Source organism: Neophocaena asiaeorientalis, unplaced genomic scaffold (assembly GCF_003031525.2).
Source record: "Neophocaena asiaeorientalis asiaeorientalis breed wild unplaced genomic scaffold, Neophocaena_asiaeorientalis_V1.1 scaffold150, whole genome shotgun sequence".
Classification (NCBI taxonomy): Eukaryota; Metazoa; Chordata; class Mammalia; order Artiodactyla; family Phocoenidae; genus Neophocaena; species Neophocaena asiaeorientalis.
In genome coordinates this window covers 2711931-2732786 of record NW_020176571.1, presented here as the reverse complement: position 1 = coordinate 2732786, position 20856 = coordinate 2711931, and the positions used below count along the sequence as shown (strand labels likewise).

At 56.4% G+C, this 20856-nt stretch overlaps 1 protein-coding gene and 1 long non-coding RNA gene across 5 annotated transcripts in view; one reads left to right on the top strand and one right to left on the bottom strand.

Annotated features, from left to right (window-relative positions):
* Positions 1 to 3422: 3422 nt before the first annotated feature.
* On the bottom strand, positions 3423 to 11475 carry LOC112391795 (uncharacterized). Of its 3 annotated transcripts, none has more exons than XR_003001568.1 (5): positions 11411 to 11475; positions 7822 to 7948; positions 7065 to 7167; positions 6478 to 6584; positions 3423 to 6383 (listed from the first exon to the last, which is right to left on the bottom strand). It is a non-coding gene; the product is annotated as an uncharacterized LOC112391795 (long non-coding RNA). The 3 variants fall into 3 exon arrangements; XR_003001567.1 differs by lacking the exon at positions 11411 to 11475 and adding an exon at positions 8283 to 9575 and having other exon boundaries at positions 7822 to 8158; XR_003001566.1 differs by lacking the exon at positions 11411 to 11475 and having other exon boundaries at positions 7822 to 9575.
* The window catches only part of IQSEC3 (IQ motif and Sec7 domain ArfGEF 3), a 35235-nt gene continuing 25814 nt past the window's right edge, over positions 11436 to 20856 (top strand). For both annotated transcript variants that reach the window (XM_024733254.1, XM_024733255.1), the window contains exons 1-2: positions 11436 to 12600; positions 14747 to 14908. In XM_024733254.1, the coding sequence (XP_024589022.1) occupies positions 11516 to 12600; positions 14747 to 14908 (1247 nt within the window). In that variant the 5' untranslated portion in view covers positions 11436 to 11515. The remainder of the gene's footprint in view (positions 12601 to 14746; positions 14909 to 20856) is intronic.

Below are 20856 nucleotides of genomic sequence, written 5' to 3'. Positions count from 1 at the left end.
CGCGGGCCGGCCTCCACTGCGCGGCCTCCCCCAGCAGGCAGCAGCCTGTCCCGGCAGCTGCGCTCTGCGCCCGCGCCCCTGCCGCCTCCGATTACGAACTCTCCCTTGACCTAAAGAATAAACAGGTACCCAGGGCCTCCGAGGGGGGTGGGAAGGGTGGTGGAGGGCCCTGTCTCGGGCGCTGTCCAGGGTACCAGGGATGCCCCTGTCTAGGCCGCCTCTGCTGCAGGCAGACCTCTTTGCCTCTAGTTCTCCCAAACTGGACCAAGTGACTGCCCTTCCCTGCAGCCCAGTTCCTCAGGCAACCAGCCTTCCGTGGCAAGGGTCACCCTTGTAATGCCAGGCCCACAGGCAGCGTGTTCAGGGCTCTGCCCCTCTTACCACTGCAGGAAGACCAGCTGCTGACACTTCCCACCCCCAGAAGAGATGGCCCAGCTTACCTGCCCACCCAAGCGGCCAGCCCCATGCTCAGCACACACAGGCTTACATGAGGTTTGAAGACAGTGGTCTCCTCCAGGTAGACTGAGGAGTCCCAAGATTAGCCCAGACTGGGGGAGTCCAAAGACCCCCTTATTGGAGAACAAATTTCACTGAGGAGCTCTGAGCCTCCAGCTTCCATTCTGTGAAGCAGGAGGAGAAAGTAGTCAGTCACTGGGTCCCAGCTGAACCCTCCAAAATGATAACGGCATGGCTTGTTTGGGTGGGAAATTAAGAGACCTGAAGGAAGATCTGTGTGTGTGTGTATGTGCGAATGCATTTAGAGAAAGAATTTATGACCTAATATTGCTAAGAAAGAGCATGGAGCACAGGTGTGGGATCCAATCCTTGTTCTTATTCCAGTTCCTCTGTGACTTGGGAAAATGCCAGTTAAGCATTCTGGGCTTTGGTTTCCTTATCAGCAAAATTGGGAATTAGATCTTGAATCATCTCTGAGGTCCCTTCTAGCTCTAATAGGTGTAGGTTCTAAAGAACCATTCTTTAACCCAAAGGACTGTGAGTTTTCGAAGCGAAGCTAATAGAAAAGTCACTAAGACTGAGTCAGGCCCAGCCAAAGTCTTTTCTTCCTTTCTGCATAGATGTCGAGCTATCATCCAAGGTCAGGGGCTGCAGGCGTTGCGCCAGGCTTCAGTGAAGTAGTTGACAAAATCTCCCGTGATATCTATGTGGACGGGATAGGAAGTGGGTTAGTTGACAGTATAGTCGGGTGGGCCGTTCTTAAACGGAATTGTCAAAAAACACTGATCTCTCTATCAGTGCCAATGCCAGGGTCATTGAGTGGGGCACTGTCCTTGGTCCTGCCCAGGTCAACCATTTCGAAAAAGGACTGATGCAAAGCTGAAAGGGAAAAGCTAATACCTTGATGACAGAATCCCAGATTTGAATAAAAGAAAAAAACTCATTAGGAGGTATTGTTTAAGTGGAAAAAAAATCAGATGAAAGAGGGAAAAATCTAAAGTTCTGTTCTTAGCTTTGAAAATCCCGCAGCACTACTATAAGATGAGCGGGCTTGGTCGTGGGTGAGAGGCCTTCGGGATTCAGTGGACTATAAGCTCAAGATGCGTCAGTAGCCCATGAAGCGGTTGCCAATGATATGGTCCAGCAGCCTTCACAGATGGGTGGATAAAACCCCCCGTGTAAGGGCGCAGCTGCCTGGAGCCCCACACTAGTTACTGGTCAGGCTGTCTGGTTCTAGGGGTTTCATTTAAGAGGGAAAAAGAGAATCTTGAGGTTCTAAGGTTCTTCTAAGAAAGAAAACAACTGGCTGGGGTCATACAGGGAAACTGTAGACATGAAAACCAGTTTTAGACATGGAAGAGCTGGATGTGAATTGGCGGGATTAGATTATTTTCTATCATTCCAGGTAAAAATAGTGATACTAATGCATGAAACTTGTAGGAGAGGAAGGGGTTTGTTTTTAGCTCCGTTAACAATTAGAGCCGTTAAAAATGTAGACTGTCCCGCTTCTGAGGCAGAGAAGGCCCATGCCAGGGCTGGGAGGCAGTCCATCTGGAACCGCATGCTGTGATGTGGGCGGTCAGCTGGCACAGATGACAACGTCCTCTCGGTTCCACTCGGCTCCGCCCCTTGAGGACAGAGACCGTGTCCTGTTCATCCCATCCCCTGGCGTCCAGCAGAGTGCCTCGGGCAGAGTAAGAGCTTAGCGAGTGAATATTTTTTGAATAACTGCGATGCGTAAAGCAATGAGGGAGTGGGGTACCAAAAAGAAAAAAAACATGGTCCCTACCTGCTCCCCAAAGAGATTTCAGTTCAATTTAAGGAGTATCCTGTTAGTAACACCAAAGGGAACTGGTGCTTCTGCTTGGGCAGGGAATTAGTTTAATTCTAACTCATTAGTGGGGCAGGGAGGGTTGTGCAGGGTTCTGACGGGCACTGTGGACCTTTTTCATGGTGGGCATAATTCTAGTAGATGGGTTTGCACGTCAGGCCAGCAGCAGTGGGGCAGGAAAGATGAGGGCTGGTACGGGTGTGGTGGAGCCCTCGTGCCCTGGGGAATAGCCCGCCTCCCCTGGCCCCTGTAGCTCTCCAGGCCAAGACAGGCTAGGGGTGGGAAGGGGAGGGGAGAAAGGGACTGAGGGGAGCAGAGTGGCTAAAAACACAGCCCACGTTTACAAAAGACGGAGCTCCACAACTCTCTCTTCTGCGGATGAACTGTGTGACCTTGGGCAAGTTGCTTAACTTCTCTGGGCCTCAGTTGCCTCATACAGCCCTTTGCCTCTACCGCTAACATTCCTACCCCCCTCCTACTCCTGCACGGGCCTCATTCACTCCTTCTCTTGCTTTAGGACTTGCTCTCCCGCACCTTCCTCCTCGCTGGCAGCTCTCCCCCCCCTCCCAAGGCTATGTTGGATGCCCCTCCTCAGTGGTCCCACAGCACCCAGGCGTTCCCTGACATAGCCCTTCAGCCCAGGATCACCATTCCTGTTTACTTGACGTCTCCTTTAAGGCAGGGCAAAGACATCCATCATGACACCCCTGGTGCCCGACATGAGAAGATGCTCAAAGGATGAAGAGGGGAAAGTAACAGTTCAGTGACCTGAAGGGGATGGGGATGGGCATGAAGCCTGGGCCAGGTCCTGACTCTATCTCAGGCTTCTTAGAGATCCAGGATTTAGTATTCTGCTGCTGTGACCCTCGTGAGTCACCCACATCCTGTGGTCCTTGGGCTGGAAGGGATCTGGGACAAAATCACTATCTCCCCAGTTCACCAACCTGCCAGGCCAGCTCCATCGGCCAGTCCAAACTCCCAGGTGTTTTCCGTGGCTCCTCTCTCCGCCCCGCGTCTGATCCAGCCCCCCACCCCCCATGCTACTCTTAACCACTTCCCAAGTCCCATCCTCTCCTGCCATCCCCCCCGCCCCAGCCCTAGGTCTGTGTGCCCCTGGGGAAGCCTCCTATAGACCGTCTGCTTTGACCTCGTCCCCACACCGCAGCTGCATCACAGCGGTCACGGTACCGCACATGGAGGCGCCCACGGCCCCTCGTTTTCTAGGGGACAAGGACTTCAGGCTCTGCCGCCCCCAGATCCGCCCCCACATCCTGCCTTGCTCCCACTCGGGGCTCCAGCTGTGCCTCTTGGCTGTCCTTTGAGCCCTCATGTACTTCGCTTCCTCTGCTGGGAACACTCCCCACCCATCCCCGGTCACACTCACCTGGGTGATCCCTACTCACAGTTCAATCTGGGCTCAGAGCCCCCGAGCCGGGGAGTGTGCTGTTCCTGAGTGCCCACGGCGGGCTCTGCCGTGTGGCCGCATCCCCCTCGTGAGGGCAGGGGCTCTGTCATGCCCAGGCTGTCGCAGACCGAGCAGATTGTGCTCCGAACGCCTCTGGGGTGCCGTTCCCTCCGCTGTCGGGGGAGCAGTGAGCACTGCCTGGGGGTGAGCCCCGGGCGCTGCCGGCCATGCCCGCCATTGTTCCTGCGCCCAGCACAGCCTGGCGCCTAGGAACTGTTAGGTATTGGAGGAGCACAGGGATGGACGAGCCAATGAATGAATGAGGCCCCCAGGCTTCCCTGTTCTCCGTCCCGTGTGCCGACTGGCCCCCTCCCCGAGGCCCCACAGGGAGGAGACTGTCTTCCTTTGCTTGCTCTGCCCTCAACTCTCCCATTTCACCTCAAGGTGATCCTTGGGGCTCCACCCTAGAGGGAGGGGGCATGCGGACCCCTTGCGGGGAGGTTCCTTTAGGAAGTGGCCATGGCAAAGATACAGAGGGTACGCATGTGATTTCCAAATTCAAGTTCTCTAGGGAGTTTGTGTCCTGTTCTCTGCGCCTGTGGGGGAGCACCCACTGGAGCCCATCTGGGATGTCCAAACTGCATAGGTCTCTGTGTTGTCCAAGCCCAGCGGCCGTGGAGCTGTGGTCACAGCATCCAGGCCCTGCTCCTGAGTCAGGGTCCTGGGTGGCAGCAGCTCTCTGTCTGGAGAGCAGATCTCCTGGACCCCAAACCTCAGGGTCCGGCCTCACCATGGGGCGTCTCTCAAGGGGAGAAGTGGTGGCCATGTTTCCAGGTCACTGTCCCGCTCTGGGCCTCAGTTTGCTCACTTGTATCTGAGGCTGTGTCCCGCTCTGAAGGTGAGAGCGCTACCGCGGGTGTGAGGGCCCCAGTGGACCAGCCTGCCGAGGGTGGCGGTGAAGGCAAGATGTGCCAGGGTGTTGCCCTGCTCCGTGGTCTCAGTTCGGGGAACGGCAGTGCACGGCTGCTGTGCTGGGCCCCATGCGAGGCCTGGGGGCACCGCGATGTGGAAGACGCAGTCCTGGGTCTCAGGGAGCTCCGGTGCCAGTGTCGGGCGCTGACACAGAACGGTACGGGCGACACTAACAGCACTGCAGCACTTTCTGTGCGTCATCTCCCCCGATCTGCACAATGTCCCTGCGGGCTAGAGACTGTCACTGCCCCCATCTTAGGAATGAGAAGACTGAGGCTTAGTGATGTTAAGTGACTTGCCTAAGGACACATTCCTAGGTATGCACCCCGGTGCAACCAAAACAGACCCCACAGTCCACGATTTTAACCCAGAGCCCTCCCCATCTGCTGCCACCGCGGTGAAGGGGTAGGTTCTGCGGAAGCGGTGTGCAGGGCACTGCGGGATCCTGGCACAGGGCAAGTAGCCCGACCAGGGTTCAGAGCAGGCTTCCTGGAGCAGCCCCACCCGAGGGAGTATCTGGCTCAGGGAGCAGCTGAGCCGTGGCTCTTCCCCAGCGCCCCTACCTGGCTGCATCGGGAGAGGGTCCCAGGGCAGCCCTGCTCCCCAGCAGGCCTCTGTGCCCCTTGCCATGCTGAACACTTTCTGTGTTTTGGACGGTGGCCAGGGAGGTGGGCACACAAAGAACAACCCTGCTCAGTGCAGGCCACCCGTCCTGCGGGCCGCCCCTCTCCCCTCCCCAGACTCTGCCCGGGAGCCTCAGGTGAGGTGTGTGGTTCGCCTCGCCAAGGTCTGCAGACTCACACCACGTACTGCTTTAATCTTCTCAACTGAGAAATCCTGGCGCACGTGGGACCCGTCCCCGCCCCCTCACCCGGGCCTGGTGCCCCAACGTCCCTCAGAGGCCCTGTCGGGCTCAGCCATGCAGCAGCTTGGAAGAGGGAGACTGTTCTGCTGAACACTGAAGGCTCGTTAGCGAGACAGCCGCCAGCCCCGCCCACTGCCTCCCCAGCAGGAGCCGAGGGATGGCGCTCCTGGGAGGAGGGAGGCCACAATTACCCAGGACTCACGGGTATTCGAGAGAAGTGGGCGGAGCTGCTCCTTGGCCGGTGGGCCCAGGGACCCCTCCCTCCCACGAGCTGGTCCCTCAGCTCTCTGGCCTGGCCCTGCTAAGAACAGGGTCAGGGAGGTGAGAGGGGCCTGGCTGGGGCGGATGGAGCTGACCCGGGGAACCACCGATTCCCCAAGGCCTGTGACAATGCGGGGAGGGGAATGCACATGGGGGGCGGGGCCGGTGGTACAGCCTTTGGCTCCAAGCCCAGACCCAGAAGACAGCCTGGACTGCACTTCCCCTGGTGCAGAGGAGAGAGTTCACTTTAGTTCACGACCGCAAACATCGATTAAGCCCCAAACACGGGTCTGGCTCAGCGCTGGGCACGGGGGATGCAGAGGCGGCTTGCGCTGTGCCGCCTGTGACGCACCGTCTGGGGTGCTGAGGATGCGAAGGAAGCGGTGGGGACACTGGGGGCAGCAGGCACGAGGCCAGAATGAGTGGCAGCCGGCTGTGTTAGACGATGGGGACAAACGGTGACGATCCCTCAGCTGAATTCAGAGACCGTCCGGAGCTGTGGCTTCGGGCCAGGCTCTGGGCTGAGGCCGTCCGTGCACCAGACGATGAGAAGGCCACATCCGGGGCCTCCAATAACTTATGCTTAATGGAGTCTTGGGGAGGGGAGAGGGGAGGGAAGCCTAAGTTAGATGAATACCACCAAGATTAGGAGGGGAAACTGAGTGTCAAAGAGAAGCACGAAACAACCTTCTCGGGGGTGGGGCGTGGTTCAGGGCAGGGAGACCCCGTTCTGGTTGCGGGAACTGGGAGGCTTCGTGGAGGAGGCACGTTTGAAGAAAGGCGAAACGTTTTGCCTGGAAGAGAGGGCATGAGAGTGGGAGGTGAGGCTGGGGAGGACGAAGCCGGCTGCGGGGAGGCTGAGCGAGAGATCCAAGCAGGAAAGCCTAGTTGGGGGAGGGGGGAGCAGGAGGCGGGGCTGGCGCGTGAGTGTGGACTCCGTGTAGTAGGAGGGGCTGGGGGGGTAGGCGGGCCAGACCCCCAGGAGATGGTGTTTACACTTGTTCAGGGCAATGGTCTCAAGCGCCGGAAGTCCTGTGTTTACACCCGCTCTCTGAGGGTACTGCTCAGGGGAATATAGTACAAGGCGGATGGGGGGTTGTCAGGGTGGTCCAAATGGGGGATCCAGGAGAGCCCCATGTGGTGACAGTCTGGTGGAAAGTTCAGGATGATCGCAAAAGGCATGGGGGGCCCTATAGGACTTTCAGCCTGGCAAATGCAGAGGATAAGGCAAAGGCAGGCCCGGGGACAAAAGTGAGGCCCCCAAACTGCACGACCTTGTAGCCGGGGTGCTGTTAGGTGAATAAGGACGTCATCCAGAGCTGGTTTGGGTGAGCCGCGGGAGACGATGCTCTTGGAAATGTAGGTCTAGGATGGAGTCTAGGGATGGAGAGTTGAGAGTCACAGAATCATCATTGTCCACGTCAAACTGCTACCACTTATTGAGCACCTACTGTGTGCCAGGTGCTACGGGAAATAATTTAATTCTCACAACGAGCTACAGAGTCAGCAGGATTAGCTTCATTTAACAGATGAGAAAACTGAGGTTCAGGGACGTTAAGAAACTTGCCCAAGGTCAACCATCAGGGAAGAGGCAGATCTGGGACTGGGTATTTCCCCTATGGGCCTGCTCACCCACGGATCAGAGTGAAGTTACAATGGAAGACGAGGTTCTAAGACGAGAGGTGAGAAGATATTAGCCCGCGGGACACCTTTAGAGTTGCCATGAGCCAGTTCTCATTTCCTCAGCTGTTAGTTATCAGCTACCAGGGGGCTGCTCTAAAGACTTCCAACACAGAAGTCAAGGAAGACGTCCAGAAAAATCATTAAAATGTGTCTGGAGAATGGAAGAGAGCACACATCTGACTCGTAACTAGCACGGTTAGGGACCCTGTGGTCAGAATATAGGATCAAGGAGCTGTATGGAGACAGGAAAACCAAGATAGACTGGGTCATGAGAGCAGAGGACAAAGTTTCAGAAAGGATGGGGAGGAAGGCTGAGGATGGGATTTAGTGATTGAAGGTCATCAGTACCTTTCTGAGAGTCATTTCATTAGTCTGGTGGTAGCAGGAGGCAGCTGCAAGCAGTCAGGGCATACGGGGCGGGCCAGTGGTCCGGCATGTGCTCATGGCCTGAGGCAGAGCGGGCAGACTGGTCCTCCTACAGGTTTGGTGGAAAAATACAGAGATTGGCCTAGTGCCCCAGAGCAGGGGAGTCAAGCAGGGTCATGTTTCAGCCTGGGACATTAAGGAGGGTCTGTAGGCTGGTGGAAAGGAGTCAAAACCAGGGTAGAGGCTGGAAATGCAAGTAGGAGAGACTAGGGGATGAAGTAAACTTACAAAGGAGGCCAGAGAGGGTGAAATCATCAGCCTGGGAGAGAAGAGTTACGGTCAGATTAGGAAGGTTTTAAGTTATTCAATAAATATTCATTGAAGATCTACTATGTACTCTAAGCGTTGGGGATAGAGCGGTGAGCATGGCAGGCAAAGTCTACCTTCATACGGCTTACAGTCCAGTGGAGGACTTGATGGAACAGATTCAAGAATTTAAAATCTGGTTTTCTTCTTCTGGTAGAAGAAGTCTCCTCAGTTATCTCAGCCAGCCTGTGCCTCTAGGTGGGATGACACCATGCCAGGGGGTGGACCTCTCACCATTTTGGAAACACTTCAGGCAATGGGATTTCATACCTTCCCTCTATTGCCAGTAGCATCTCATAATCGGAAGAGAAGCTCTTGGGCCAGGGGTTTCCCTAGACCTGTGAGCAGGCCAGGGAGGAAGGAGATGTGAATTCCTGTCTGGGGTCAGCTGCTCATGGTGCTTGGGGAGGGGTAAATGGGAGGTGGAACTGGCAAAAAGGAGGCAGGTGAGCGGTCAGTTCCCCTCCCTCTCTACTCTTCCCCTTGGAGGACTTTCCTGCCTAAGCCAAGGCCGATTCTGGGCCTCAGGAGCTACAATGCTCTCTTCCTTCTGGTGTGATTTCTGCAGAAGCAGGAGGAGAACGCATCAGAGGCAGACACCTGTGTGTCTCTGGGGCTCCTGGGTACATGAGGTCATACCTAGATAAAAGCCCACAGGCAACTGTCCAGTTGGTATGGCAGGCAGCATTCTATATAACCCCCTCCCCCGGAGTGTGGGCGGGACTAGTGAATATGATGGGTGTCACTACTATGATTAAGTTACCAATCAGTTGACACTGAGTTAGTCAAAAGGGAGGTCATGCCGGGTGCCCTGAATGAATCAGGTGGACCCTTTAAAGGCAGTGAGGCCTCACACAGAGGCTCTCTTGTTGGCCTTGAAGGAGCAAACGACCACGTTGTGAAGGGGACCAGGTGGCAGAGAACAGCAGGCAGCTTCTGCAAATTGAGGCCTCAGTCTTAAATCTCCAGGAGCTGAAATCTGCCAACAGGAGTGAGCTTGAAAGAGGACCCCGACCCGTAGATGAAACTGCAGCCCTAGCTGACACCTTGATTTCAGCCTGGTGAGATCCCGAGCAGAGAACCCCGCTGAGCTGTGCCCAGACTGCTGGCCTCCAGAGCTGCGAGGAAACAAACGGTGTTGTTTTAAGCGGCTACATTTGTGGTAATTTGTTCTGCAGCAGGAGATAACTAACACACTTGGCATGCTTTAGAAGAGCGCCTTGGATGTCCCTGCAGCACCAGGGCCGTGAGTCCCAGGAGAGCTTCCTGCCTCCTGCTTAAGGCCTTGCACCTTGTGAACTGCAAGTGCTTCTGGGAGGAGTCCTATAGGAAGACTCAGTGGCCTTCTAAACCTTAATATGAATACGTTCTCCAAGTCTCTTCAGAGAGAAGCATTGGATGTGGGGAGAGAGGTAGCATAACGCCACTAGGCTTGGGGATGGGAAAGGGCACTGGATGGTGAGACAGGAAGAGCCCAGGACACACACTGAGGAGGTCCCATTTACCTGGGCTTGTCCCTGGGCCTTGGGATTGTATCTATGAGGTCTCCTGGGCTAGGAGGGTGTCTCTGCTGGTCCAGCTGTGGGGCACCCACAGGGAAGGGACAGAGCGGGCTGCCAGGGTAGTTGGGAAGTAGTCACTCCAGCTGCAGTCCCTGGGGGAGCGGGAAGCGCTGTGAAGTGTACCTTGTATTGGGGGATGAAATTTGGCCTTTGTGTCTGTACCCCTCCCCCAAGATCCTGGGGGAGGATGGAGGAGTGGCGTTGTTCTTGCCTTGAGTTGTTAATTTCAGCCACCTGTCCCGATTCTTAGTTCAGGAAGGCTACTCTGCTTAAGTGGCGTGTACCGCTGGGAATACATAGTTTCAGGGCCCAGGAATACTTTCTCACTTCCCAGGCTTCCCTAAGGACTGATGGAACCCACCACTGTGCTACCATTTTGTCCATCCCCTTCACACAGGCTTTGTCTGTTATTTAAGTGCAAAAATCTCTAGGAAGGAGCACTGCTAACTGTTACTGGTCATTCACACCTCGGGGGAATGTCTTTCTAGTCCTTTCCTGAGAGGTTTTTGATAAGAGAGAAAAAGTGAGAGCTTAGCAGCCCAAGGAGGAGAAAAGACCACAGATGGGGGACAGAGCTGAGAGGAGGGGAGGAAGGGCCTTGAAGGCAGACTGGTCAGTGCCAGAAGTTTTCCTGGGTTCACATCTGCCCAGATGAGGCAGTGCCGTCCCCACCCCGGGGCCTGCCAACCAGCCCCACCAAGCCCTGCCCTGGTTGTAACAGCTCCCATTGTTGCAGACAGAGGTGACTGGAATTGTGGAGCAGGGTAGCCTGGAGGGACTCCCCTTATTGAAACATCCATCCATCATCCATCTGTCTTTTTATGAAATTCACATTTTTTGAGCTCTATCCTGTGCCAGCCCTTGGGCTGGATGCTGGGAACACAGAGATGATCCAACCCCAATCCCAACCCTTATGAGGCTCCCAGGAACAGGAAACTACCCCCATGCATGACATGAATGCTGAGAAAGAAAGCGGGCGTGCAGGAGTAGTAGTGATGTTTTTTAGCCTTCCTATTTAATTTTCAATTTTCTATTATTTAAAAATACACACAAGGGCTTCCCTGGTGGCGCAGTGGTTGAGGGTCCGCCTGCCGATGCAGGGGACATGGGTTCGTGCCCCGGTCCGGGAGGATCCCACATGCCACGGAGCGGCTGGGCCCGTGGGCCATGGCCGCTGGGCCTGCGCGTCCGGAGCCTGTGCTCCGCGGCGGGAGAGGCCACGGCAGTGAGAGGCCCGCATACCGCAAAAAAAAAAACAAAACACAAAAGTAGAAAGAATAGTGTAATAAACTCCCATTTAACCACCACCCAGCCCTAACAAGTTTTATTAATATTGTTTCATCTAGCCCTCCCACTTCTTTTGATGGAGTATTTTAATACAAATTCAGGATGTCATGCATTTCAGCCATGAACTCCACCGTACGCACCTCTGATACGAACATTTGGAAATAACCGCCCCCTACCATTCGCACCTCGTCCGTCCCCTGCCCCTGGCATCACCAATCCCGGAATCCAGTCCTACATCCCACACCCCTGGGAGCCTTGGCATCTCAGGCCATGGCGTGCTAGGGTTTTCAGACACGAGCCCCTCAGTGCCCCGAAGCTGTGCCTTCCCGCGCCCCCGCCGAAGTTTAGTAGCTCACCCCCTGCACCAGCCGCCGCCGCCGCCGCCGCCGCCGCCTTTCTCAGGGCTGTCGCTCCCCTTCCCTGACCGCGCTCGCGCCTCTTTGTCTTCGCTGCAGATTGAAATGCTAGAACACAAGTACGGGGGCCACCTGGTGTCCCGGCGCGCCGCTTGCACCATCCAAACCGCCTTCCGCCAGTACCAGCTCAGCAAGAACTTCGAGAAGATCCGCAACTCGCTCCTGGAGAGCCGCCTGCCGCGGCGCATCTCCCTGCGCAAGGCACGCGCGCCCACGGCCGAGAGCCTGGCGGCCGAGAGGGCACTCCTGGAGGGCTGCGGCCTCTCGGGGCTGCCGCTGGCGCGCTCGCCCTCCCTGCCGCCCACCATCGCGGGCACACTCACCGAACTGGAGGACTCCTTCACCGAGCAGGTGCAGTCCCTGGCCAAGTCCATCGACGACGCCCTCAGCACCTGGAGCCTCAAGACCGTGTGCTCCCTGCAGGAGAGCGGCGCTTACCAGGTCCACAGGGCCCTGCGCGCGGGCACGGGGCCGCCGGGCCTGGAGACCGAGGCACGGGAGCCCAAGGGCGCCCACTCGGCGGACTGGGCCGAGCCCACCGAGCCCGCCGGCCCGCCCCAGGGCCACGGCAGCACCCTCATGATGGCCTTCCGGGACGTCACCGTGCAGATCGCCAGCCGGAACATCTCCGTCTCCTCCTCCACGGCTCTGTCCGTGGCCAACTGCCTGGGCGCGCCGACGGCCTCAGCCCCCGCAGAGTCCGCGGCGGGCAAGGCCGAGCAGGACGAGGCCGGCGGGCAGGAGGCCCCGGAGGCCCCCAGCGCCGGCCAGGAGGACGTGCCCGCCGAGGACGCGAGCGCAGAGGCGGGCGCCGACGGGGCCCTGCGCGCCAGCCCGCCGGGGGCCGCGGTGCCGGCGGCGGAGGAGGAGGAAGACGGAGAGGAGGAGGCCGAGGAGGCGGGGAAAGGGGCGGAGGCCGAGGCCGGCGACAGCTCGGAGCAGCTGAGCAGCAGCAGCGCGTCCGCCAAATCGGCAGCGTCGGCCTCGGCCTCCAGGGAGGCCCTGCAGGCCATGATCCTGAGCCTGCCGCGCTACCACTGCGAGAACCCGGCCAGCTGCAAGTCCCCCACGCTCTCCACCGACACCCTGCGCAAGCGGCTCTACCGCATCGGCCTCAACCTCTTCAACATGTGAGTTCCGGGAGGTGCGGGGCAGAGGCTGCACTTACGGGTGAGCGGCGGGCCCGGGAATGGACCGAATCGTCCCCGGGTCCTCCCAGGTGGCCTCTGGGCCGCGCCTGATCCTTGAGATAGTGTGGGAATACTCATTTTATTTTTATTTATTTGTTTTTTTTGCGGTACACGGGCCTCTCACTGTTGTGGCCTCTCCCGTCGCGGAGCACAGGCTCCGGACGCGCAGGCTCAGCGGCCATGGCTCACGGGCCCAGCCGCTCCAAGTCATGTGGGATCTTCCCGGACCGGGGCACGAACCCGCGTCCCCTGCATCGGCAGGCGGACTCTCAACCACTGCGCCACCAGGGAAGCCCCTCATTTTATTTTTAATTGATAAGAATTTATGTTAAAGATTAGGGTTAAAACACCTCAAACCTATGCTTTAACCACTAGTACTGCTAGATGAAGCTAGGCTTTGAAAAGTGAGAAAATTTCAGAGAAAATGCACTATTAAGTAAACAATAGTACAAGTAGTATAAGGCTTGGGCAGAAAGCATTCAGGTAGGACATGAAGTTAAGAAAACAGGGAATATCAATTTCATGGGGTTGATGACATGGAGAGAAGAGGCAGTGACCAAAAGAGGAAAGGGTGGGGGGAGCAGAGACCTGGCGCAAGGAATGGGGGTGCGGGGGGCGGATAGGAGGGGAGTGTCAAGCAAGCAGAGGTGAAGCAGAAGAGAACAGGGGCATGGGAGCGGAGAAATGAACAACCACCATAGCTCAGAGCCCCCAGCCAGAACTTCCTTGCAACCAAGAAGTATACAGCTGGTGGCAAGCAGAGGAAACACACCTGCCCGTCCTGTGGCGATTTCAAGTACATGAGGCACTCGTCTCCACCCTCCACTCACCCCTTCCTTCATAGCCCTGAGCCGGGAAACACAGCATCCCTCCTGCCTAATCAATGAGGACTGAGCAGAAACCATTCACCTGTGTGTTCATTTACTCATTCAGAAGTTATGTTTGGAGTGCTTGGCACGGAAACCACAAAGATGAGGAAGACACATCCCCCGGTCTCAAGCAGCTTCTATTCTAGGGGGAATAGCTACCGTTCATAGCTCACCTGACACAAAACATTTGCAGATTTCCTAACAAGGTCTAGAGAGAGCATCATTACGCCATTTTACAGACCAGGAAACAGGCTCACCCAGGTGAGCTGAGCCCTGTGAAACAACTAGTAAGCGGCAGAGCTGGGTGAAGTCAGACCTGTGTGACTCCCATCGCTGCTCCGTGTACCTCAGGCTGCCACCCTGGTGAGCACAGCCCTACCCTTGCTTCTGCACACACACACGTACCTGGATCCCACAAGACAGTGGTTCTCAAATTATCTATAGTGAAGGACCAGTTTGGGTTTTTACCCAATATGTTGTGGGCTGACACTTCTGTAAAATACAATTAAAATGAGTTGCTAGAAAAACAGTCACATGCTTGGTTGTCCTGAAAATGTCAACGTGTTCTAAAAGGGTCTAAAGGCTTAGCCTCTATTTCTGTACTTATCTTCTCCTGGACCGGTAAGCTTCAGCTCAGGGAGCAGCATGGATTTGCAGACCAAGCTGGGAGCACATGTGCCTTAAGACACAGCACTCACACCCACACACACACACAGACTCAAGCCTGGGAAAGTCAACCCTGAAGAGCAGGGTCTTTCTTGTGTCTGCCACACACAGGGAAGAGGGGTGTGGTAGGAGATCCCACCTCCATTTCCCAGTCTCCTCTGTCCTCCCGGTTCGAGCGTGGGTCCTGAGTGTAGACAGCAGGATACAGGTGGGAGGAAGGGCTTGGGGACCTCAGGGTCAGATCCAGTGGGACTGAGGCAGGAAGACGGAAGGGACACCTCTCCACCTGCTCTGGAATCTACTTGGCCAGACCTCCCCAGTCCCGCACCATCTTCACTCCTGTGCAGGGAGGTTCAGGAGGACGTGACGAGAGGGGCTTTTTAAGGGGAGCCCCTCTGCAGTGGAAGGAATGCTGACATTTCCTGGGAATTCTGCCCAAGGACCTCCAGGCACTTCTGTGGGTTCCCTAGGCAGGAAGAAAGGGAGGAAAGGCGTCATGGGGAGACTTGCCTCACTCTCTACTCCTCCTCCCCTCCCCACCCCACCCCCAGAAACCCGGACAAGGGCATCCAGTTCCTGATCTCTCGAGGCTTCATCCCCGACACCCCCATCGGAGTGGCCCATTTCCTGCTCCAGCGTAAGGGCCTGAGCCGCCAGATGATCGGAGAGTTCCTGGGCAACAGCAAGAAGCAGTTCAACCGCGACGTGCTCGAGTGAGTGCCCCGCCTCGGGCTCCTCCCCGCCCTCCTGGCCCACCCTCCCGGATCTCCTAGGTGGCCTGGGACCTCAGCTGGGGAAGGCCACGGGGAGGACAGGACCTCTAAAGTCTGGGTGGATTCCCAGAAGTTCTGGCTCCAGTCCTGGTGGCTTCCTGATTGGTCCAGGAGCCAGAATCCCCATGGTCCTTAGCCAATCACCTGCCTCCCCTCCTGTCATTCTGCCGCTTACTGAGCCAAGGTGCTCCTCCGTGTAGGCATTGTCGGCACTGTAGATGGGGACGCGGCTGGCGCTGGGGACGCGCGTGGCTGGGGCTGGCACAGAAATGGTCAAGGGAGACCAAAAGGCATGAGAGTGAGCCTGAAACTAGAAGGCCGTCAGCTCTGGGGCCATCTCCGCCTGGGGGACCGGCCCTGCAGCACCCTCCCCGGCACCCGTCCAGCCCCCAGACCCTGAGTGTCCGCTTGATATCGTGGGGGAAACATGAGGCAGAAAAAGAAGGGGTTAGACTGAGGGGTTTTAGAGCCAGAAAGTACTATGATTCCATGAAGGTAGACTGACCACCAAGGTTGAAGTCCAGGAGGTGGGGGATTTGGCGGTGAGGGGGCTGCTTTTGCTATAGCGCTCTGCTTCGTGGGTGTGGTGCCATGGATAGGTAGGCGAGCCCCAGGGCAGGGGGAGCATTCCCTGGGGTGGAGGGGCAGGGCCTGGGAGCCCCCTCTTCTCTGGCAGAGAGGGGGCGAGGCTCCATGAAGTCTGCTCCGGACCCGTCTCTCCCCACGCCTCTCCTGACGCCCCTCCTCTCTTCTGCTGGGCACCCCTAAGCTCACTTCCTTCTCGGAGGTCACCATTCTGTAAGGAGCCCTCCCCACTTCTCTCCCCACCCCCTTCTCCTTGGGTACAGTCTGCCGAAGTGTTTCCCCAGGAGTCCCGGGAGAACCTCGTCCTATTGTACTTGCTCTTGAAGCAGCAAGGGCCTGATACAGAGGGCTGGGGGCTCCTGCTTCAGGGCTTAGAAGCACGGAGTCCCTGTCAGTGTCCCCTGGGTGGGACTCAGACACCTGGCTTCTCTTTATGGAGCAGCCCCGCTGCTGTGTCTCCGGACAGTCACTGCTCTCTGGGCCTGCATTTCCGTGCATGGATGTGGGAGGGGTTGGGTTAGGAGGGGAGATCTGCTGTGCTCGGGAATCCCTGTCACATTCCTAAATTCATGATGGGATAGCTGTTACCTGAGTGCAGTCAGAAGAGAGGGGGCTTGGACCCATTCAAGGGACCGTGAAATCCCTGATGGCCCTTAGTTGACAGAAGCCAGCTCCTGCCTCTGACTCTTGGGGGCTTTGGGCGATCAGCTGTTCCTCCCAGAGCTGGTGTTCTGAGCGCCTAAACCCCTAAATGGACAGCATTTCTTTACCTTCCTCCTCTCCCTCTGGCTCCCCTTCCCCATCCCACCACCCCTGCTGTGTGGGTGCCCTGAGGGGATGCCTTGAGGAAATGGCAGAAGAGGAGAAAGATCAAGTGTTCCGTCTCCTTCCTTTCCTGTTTTCCTCTATCTGGTTCATCTGTCCGGCATGAACTTTTCACTGGCCTTTGTCCCCTTTCCACTGGCGAAGGAGTAGAGCTGCTGCGCCCTATGGCTTCATTCCTTTCCGCTGCCCCACACCCCCTGGGTGACCCGGCTTTGTCCGTCTGCTCTGGGGCAGGGGTGACTGCTTCACTCCCAGGCCCTGACTGCCTCGTCTGTTCTCTTCTGCCTTTCCAGACCCCATGTGGCCTGGCCCCGGAATCCTGACCTGCCAGGCCCCTGTCGATCTGCAGCCCGGGGTGTGCCGAGCAGCACAATGGAGACTAATTTCCACATCCTCCCTGGGCGATCGTGTGGGCGGGAGATGCAGACCAGCCGCTGCCGCCTGTGCCGAGAGGCGAGGTGGGCCGGGGTCTAGGGCTCGCGGCTGAGCGGGCTCAGGCTTGGATGAGAAGGCAGTGTGGGGGCAGGAGAGGTGGCTGGACCCGAGAGTCCGGCTCTGGCCCCTGCTCTGCTCCTGACACGCTCTGGAGCGTTTGCAAGTCACTTCTCCAGGCTTCCTCGTCTGCAGAGAGAGAGGGTTGAGCTGTGTGATCTCAGAGGTCCCTCCAGCGCCGGTGAATGTATCGTCTTTCCTAATCCTTAGTGCGTTTGTAGCACCCTGGCGTCATGCAAAATCATTTGCCCTGAACAAGCTTTGTCATCCTGCCAGAGCAGCCCTCAGGCTCCAGGACGGGGCTGGGGTGCCAGCATTCACGGGGGAACGAGATGGCCATTCAGCACTCATTCAGCAAATACTGAGTGCCTACTGTATGCTGGGAATAGGGCTGCAACTGGGCATCCCACGTGTGTACGTGTCGGGGCGGGGTGCGCGGGGAGAGGAACAGGCCTGGCTCGTGGCCTCAGGGAAGTTATAGACCCAGGTCTCAAAGGGGAGAGATGCGAGGAGGAACGTGGAAAGAGAGGTGAGGGGCCCTCGAGCCTCCAGTGGGCACTGAGCCCCAATTCTGCCACAGTGAACGCCTCAGTCCCTCGTGCTGTGTTCTGCAGCCATGCAGGCCCCGGGCTCTGAGGCCCCAGCAGACGGCCTGCGCGTGGCAGCTCCATGGAAAGGAGCCCTCCTCCCCCAGGTCTGCAGCGCGCCGACGGCCTGGTCTGTCTGCTGTGAGGTGCCTGGAGAGGATGAAGAAGCAGGAAGAGACAGGCACTGGCAGGGCAGCAAGACGCTGGGGTTTTTGGTATCTCCCTGCCACTCAAGCCAGCTCTCTCGGAACCTTTCAGGATCCACTGCCTCTTCCTAACTCCCACCAGAGAAAGCACACAGTGACAGTCACCCAGTGCCACGTGTCCAGGCCGGGAAGGCTTCACTGGGATTCTGCACATGCCCCCGCCAGTGACATTCAGCCTGTCGTATCCATTCTGTACAAAGCTGTTTGCTGAATAAAAGACATAAATCACCCATCCCCTTGGAGACTGAGACAGCCCAATCCACCGCTCTCTCCAAGATGCAGCCAGATGGGAAGGGGAGAAGCTGAAAGTCTCTGGGAGGGGAAGGGATGGGGCCCTCCCCCCACTCCTGGGCCTGGGGGGACAGGAAGAGAGGAGGAGCTGGGCCAAGCAGAATCTGTCCCAGCCACTGATTCACCTCTGAGCATCACAGATGCGGTGATGACATTTGCCTCCGGGGTCAGGCCCTCGGTGCTCTGGGAAGCTGACCTCTCCATCCCTTTGTGTCCTGGTTCCATGGATGCCCCATTCCAAGAAAGAATGTATCCAACCAGGCTTTATCAAATGATAATATGAGGCATTCTGAGCTCAAAGGGCCATGTCCATTCCAGTGTTGACCTGGGAAGGTGTTGTGTTTTCGTCGTTGGCGTTTGTTTTTTTAGGAGAAACCAGCCTCAATTTCCTCATTTGTCAAATGGGGATAATAGAACCGGTCATATGAATTAACTTTTTTAAGCGCATATGAAGTGCTTAACTCAGTGCCTGAGGCTTAGTGGGCATTAGACCCCTCCCGCCTCCCCTTCCAACACAGGGAAACCTCCCACTCCTCAGGGCTGGTCTGAGACAGAGTTCCGTGCTGGGGAAGGGAGGGGACCACCACGAGCTTGGAGGAAGTCCTCCCCTGGTGCTGAGGGGGAAGGGCAGTGGGAGACAAAGGGCAGGGAGATCAGGATTCTCTGGGGCTGCAAGCGTCTCGCTCTCAGTTTTCACGTGGCTGGGAAATTTGCCTCTGCTCTATTTCCTTTCTGAAATGTGCGCTTCAGCAGGTTTGAAGGCCAGCGGATGGGGAAACGTTGTGTGCTGGCTGTGAGCAGTCTCTTTCCCGGCCGGCCTGGGTGATCTTCACACCCGCGGAGGGCATCTGTCGTTTCCAAGGAAACGCAGGAAGGGCAGCTTTGGGGTTGAGTAGCCAGAAGAAAGTTTCCCGGGTGTTCCTTCTCTCACTGTGTCCGCTCCGTTCTTTGTTAGATATTAGAGTCTGACGTTTTAGTCGGATTTCATCATTTCATTTCCATGGAAATGTTTTGGCCAGAGTGCAACAGATTTGCTCTTCTTAGGGGACGTTCAGAAATGAAGACAGATTGTCTGTCAAACTCCGTAGGCTGGAAGGCTCTGGCCTCTCCTCACTAGGAAGGAATGGTTTGAGCAGGTCCTGCGTGTCGTCTGTGTGTAGACTCGGAACGGTTGCCTTGCTCCTGAGGAGATCCACGGGGCAGGGGAGAGCGGGCTGGGGCCCAGGCCCACTCTGACGGGTCTGGCGGAGGGTGGAGAGAGGCTGGGGCAGGCAGGGATAGAAGACTTTGTGGGCTATTTCCACTGTTCTGAAAACTTGATGCTGCCTCCCACTCAGAGGAATGGACGGAGGGGGTCTCTTCTAACTGTGCTGTCTTTGGGTTTTATGACCTTGACCCCTCACCTCTCCAGTGCCCTTTCCCCTATCCCCACCACCGCACACACACACACAGACACACACACAGAGATGAGAGATTCTACTTAACAGGAAAGAGTCATTGGCATTTAAAAGAATCATTTGCTCCTGCATGTGGAGATCTTGGAACCCCAGAGTGGGGTGAAAAAGTCCAGAGTTGAGACTCTCTTTGGCTTTGTCACAGATGCATAGAAATTGGGCTTTTACACAAAAATGAACATACCCACCACCCACTCCCCTCCTGAGTACCCAGGGCCCAGCTCTGGAGAGGTGTCTCTGGATCCTGTGTGATGCTCAGGTGTGGCTGAAACTGGCCGCTCTTTGCAGTGGGACTTCCTGGGAGTCACTCCCCGCGGGTTCCTCAGGGGGGCCATCTGTGAGCGAGCAGGCAGCTCACACATATCCAGCGTGTATCGTGTGCCAGCAGGAACGGTTCTAAGAACCTTACGTGCAAAGCCTCATACCATCTTGCCAGCAGTGCTGTGAGGCCAGTGCTGGGAGTCTGCACCAAATGAAGGAAACCGAGGAACAGAGAGGGTGGGGCGCTTGCCACAGTCCCAGGGCTGACCAGCGGCTGAGACCTGAAGCCTGGCAGAGAGGTCCATAACCTGAGCCCTAAACTCCACACCATCCTACCTTGTGCGTCATCCCAACAGATGCGTGGTCTGAATGCCTTTACGGCGCTTGTCAGAGCCCAGCTGTGAATCGTGGTGCTGAGAAATGCTTTAGACGGTCAGCTAGTCCAGCTCTCTCATTCTACCCGGCCAGGGACTGAGGCCCAGAGAGAAGAAATGGCTAGTGCCCAGGCCAGGGGCAGGGTAATTGAACTGAATCAGATGCTATCCCATCCCTGACTCACCTTTATTTGCTGGGCCCCAACCCTCTCATCTGGGAAGAAAACAGAGCTGAGAAACTGATCCACAAATCTGCATTGATCTGAGCTAACTCAGTTTCCTCTCTCTGATGGATGTATGTTTTAAACAGTTGATGGCTCTAATGATGAAATTTCAGGCGAGTTCATTGGCGATGAAGGAAAGAGTCTTCCTACCTGCGCTAGAGGGAACTACAGATCTGCTTACTCACGGGGCACGTCAGCTCCGATTCGGTCCCTAATGAGAACACTCGTTTCTTTTTTTCTTAATATATATTTTTCATTGAAGTATGGCTGATTTACGGCATTGTGCCAATCTCTGTGGTACAGCACAGTGACTCGGTTATACACATGTAGACATTCTTCTTTTTCAGAGTCTTTTCCATTATGGTTTGTTGCAGGATATTGAGTATAGTTCATTAGGTGCATTAGGACCTTGTTTATCCATTCTAAATGTAATAATTTGCATCTACCAACCCCAAACTCCCAAACCATCCCTCTCCCTCCCCCACCTCCCCCGCCTTGGCAACCACAAGTCTGGAGAACCACATTTCTTAAGCTCTTTAATAAACTGGGAGCTTTACATACATTGTCTCTTCTAAAACCCACCCCCCCC